General features: G+C 32.9%; 1 protein-coding gene across 1 annotated transcript in view; it reads right to left on the bottom strand.

Moving 5' to 3' along the window:
* LOC107731822 (NADPH oxidase 4-like) overlaps window positions 1-3572 on the bottom strand; it is a 15424-nt gene that overhangs the window by 7512 nt on the left and 4340 nt on the right. The window contains exons 5-8 of the mRNA XM_016543005.1: window positions 2471-2543; window positions 2048-2128; window positions 796-967; window positions 508-675 (exon numbers count right to left, since the gene is read on the bottom strand). Coding sequence (XP_016398491.1) covers window positions 508-675; window positions 796-967; window positions 2048-2128; window positions 2471-2543 — 494 coding nt within the window. The remainder of the gene's footprint in view (window positions 1-507; window positions 676-795; window positions 968-2047; window positions 2129-2470; window positions 2544-3572) is intronic.

Genomic DNA, 3572 nt, shown 5'->3' with positions numbered 1-3572 from the left:
CTATGTGAATAATCTGTTAAACTGTAATTTATTTTGTGATGCTCAGCTGTATTTTCAGCATCATTACTCCAGTCTTCAGTGTCACATGATCTTCAGAAATCATTCTAATATGCTGATTTGCTGCTCGAGAAACATTTCTGATTATTATCAATATGGAAAACAATTGTGCTGATCAATATTTTTTGGAAACTTTTATTTTTTTCAGGATTCTCTGATGAACAGAAAGTTCAAAAGAACAGCATTTATTTGAAATAGAAATCTTTTGTAACATTATAATTGTCTTTACTGTCACTTTTGATCAATTTAATGTATCCTTGCTGAATAAAAGTATTAATTTCTAAAAAATAAAAAAAAACTGACCCCGAGCTTTTGAATGATGCACAGTAGACTGAACTCTTTAATTTAAAAAGAGCAAGGAAAGTACTGATTTTCATTGTATTTCCCCTGTAAAAATTCTGAACGCTTTGTAAACAAACTTTAATGTAACTGTGTGGAGGCGGGGCTCACCTGTCCAGGGCGGGGCTTAAAGCCGCTCTTCAGCATGCGCAATTCTACAACATCGCATGGATGACTAACGACAGAAACTATGGTAACAGGAGCAGTGCTGCTTCTTATGAAACGATACAACCACTCGGCACAGTACAGGCAGAGAGGAGCAGAGACCCACAACCACGTCTAAAACACACACACACACACACACACACACACACACTGATAATCAAATATACATGTACATATAAAAACAACAACATGAAAGACACAATTATTTAATCATATTTAATCAGACAGACAGACCTGAGGAAAATGGGGTTGAAAACGAGCCTCTTCTTGACAAACTGTCTGTGGTGCACCTGAAGACTCCGCCCCCTTCTCTCCTGCTGCTCTGTGATTGGTCCATGAACTGAGATTGTTGCGCATGCAGCCAGGTGGGTGGGTCTCCACGTTTGACTGATACTTTAAAGCTCCCCTATTGGACAGAGAGGCGTCAATCATCATATCATATAAAGCATACAAGTAAAAAAACATCTTAATTTGCATAGAACTTCTAACAGATCATCATTAGTTTTTAATTAATTTGACAAAAAATTGCATAGTCTTGAATATCTCTGCTCTCAACTACTAGAAATATGGAAATAACTTTTAACGATCCTTCTGATCACATGCAAAAATTGCTTGTTTTCCAGCGTAAATGTAAAGATCCTTAAACAAGATACATTTACTTGAGAAGTAATATAACAATTCTTGTTTTCTGAGAAGTTGCTGAGAAGTGAGTTTATGATTAAAAAGAACAAATATCTGCCAATGCACTTAGGAAAAGCAACATAATTCAAAAGGAAAACAAGTTTTCATTCCCCACTGAGAGATATTTGTTCTTATTTTAACCAAATTCACTTGATTTTGTTCAATTTCTCAGAATACAAGACTTCATGTCTTCGTTTTGCAACTCAAGTAAACGTATCTTGATTTAATGATGTTTAGATATTTGCACTGGAAAACAAGATAATCAATACTAAAGAAGATAAACATTTTTAGCAATGCATGTAACATTTAATGCCATGACTTTATGAATTTAAGACTTACTGCTCTGATTTAAGACCTTTTTAATGCCTTAATTTTTGAAAGGGCGAATTAAGACCTTTTAAGACCTTTTTAAGACCAACAGAAACCCTGTTTATTAAAAAAATAAAAATAAATAAATCACAATTTCATGTTTTTTAAAAAAATCATACAAATTAATTTTACTTAATATTTTATGCTTGACATTTGTTGAGAAAAACACCCTCTCAAACTTTCCTTTCACAACGCAGTGGATTGTGGGTAATAATAGCACACAAAAAGTATGCATCAAGTACACATACTGTAGAAATAGCACACCATCCATGCAGCTCTTACATAATATTTTTAATGCATATTTACACTAATTCTAATCTTGCATACTACTTAAAATGGAGGTATGCAAACTGGGATTTTTTTCTGTACAAATGAATGACAATATTTTTACAATTTTGTTTGTATGTGTTTGAAGTAAATACACTGATAAACTCACCCCGCTACGTGGACCATCAGAATAACATAGAACACGATGAAGAGGTTGTGAGTGTACCAGAATATCTCGTAGCTTGAGACTCTGAGAAAAACACACACAATTGCAATCAAATAAAAAGGAAAGCGAGATAAAAGAGCATGTAGCACAGCATTCAGGTGTCTTAGATTGAACGAGACGCTCTTGAAGTGTCCTAAAGTGAACTAAAGCACCTCAATTATAGCAGGACAATGGAGAGTTGAAGCCCATCGGCCCCAGATCAATCAGAGGGGAAGAACCCCTCCAGCTAGTCTTGGTAATTACAGTCGAGTGTGTGTGTGTGTGTGTGTGTGTGTGTGAGTGTGTGTGTGTGTGTGTAAAGTCTAGGGAGAGGAGACTAGGGTCAGAGTCAGGTCAAATAACAGTTAAAGGGTTAGAGGTTCCCACCTAATACAGTAAGACGACGCTGTAAACATCAGAAACAACACCAGCACCAACAGAACACCAGTAACTCCAGGAACTGAGAGAAGAGCCAACAAAATCATGAGTTCTCAACAAGGTTATGCTGTATATTACATATTTTGTCAAATTAAATAAAGCTGTAATAAGATCAAATATAAATATAATTTCCTTGCCAACAAACTGAAAAAAAATTATGTTGAAGTACTGTAATTACTAGCTGTAAATAAATAAAAATGTAAACTAAACTAAAACTGAAATAAAAATAAATTAAACCCAAACAGTAAGATAAAAAAAAATAAAAATGACAAGCACATAGCAAAAAAACCCTCAAAATATAAAAAGCTAATTCAAAATATTAATATAAACAATAATAGCATATAAATAATACTGATATAACACTTAAACCTAAAAGAAAATTAGAAATGATGCCTTGGCAACTAACTAAAATAAGTTTAAGTACTAAGTACTAAAATTAATAACTGTAAAAAAATAAATAAATATAACTCAAACAAAAAATAAATGAAACCTAAATAATAATATAAAAAATATTAATAATAATAAAAATGACAAAAGTGCATATTACAACAATTAAAATGAAAATTTAAAATATAAGAAATTTAAAATATTAATACAATTATGTTTAGAATTTTTTTATGTTTAGAAATTAGTTGTGTGAAATAAACTTTAAATATTCAATTAAAGAGATATTTAAAGGGGTCCTATTATGCTTTTTCACTTTTTCAACTTTAGTTAGTCTGTAATGTTGCTGTTTGAGCATAAAAAAGGTCTGCAAAGTTACAAACAACACACATTGGCCCAGCTAACCAATCACAGCACACACTGGCCCAGCTAACCAATCACAGCACATTTCGTATTTCAGAAGGCGGGCTTTCATTTGATACAGAATCTATTCGAGCCGTTCATGCCAGACTGGGGAGAGAGGTGTTGTAATAATGTAAAATATGTGAAAAATAATGTGTTTTTCGAACAACCTAGTATGAGAGTCTGTTCTAGTACACCCCCAAAACAATATCAAGACTTTGTAAAAGAGCATAATAGGACCCCTTTAAACACTTCAGCTAACAAT

Source organism: Sinocyclocheilus rhinocerous, unplaced genomic scaffold (genome assembly GCF_001515625.1).
Source record: "Sinocyclocheilus rhinocerous isolate Xijiao unplaced genomic scaffold, SAMN03320098_v1.1 scaffold219, whole genome shotgun sequence".
NCBI classification, from domain to species: Eukaryota; Metazoa; Chordata; class Actinopteri; order Cypriniformes; family Cyprinidae; genus Sinocyclocheilus; species Sinocyclocheilus rhinocerous.
Note: the sequence above shows the minus strand (reverse complement) of the source record. Positions and strands in the feature narration are given on the sequence as shown.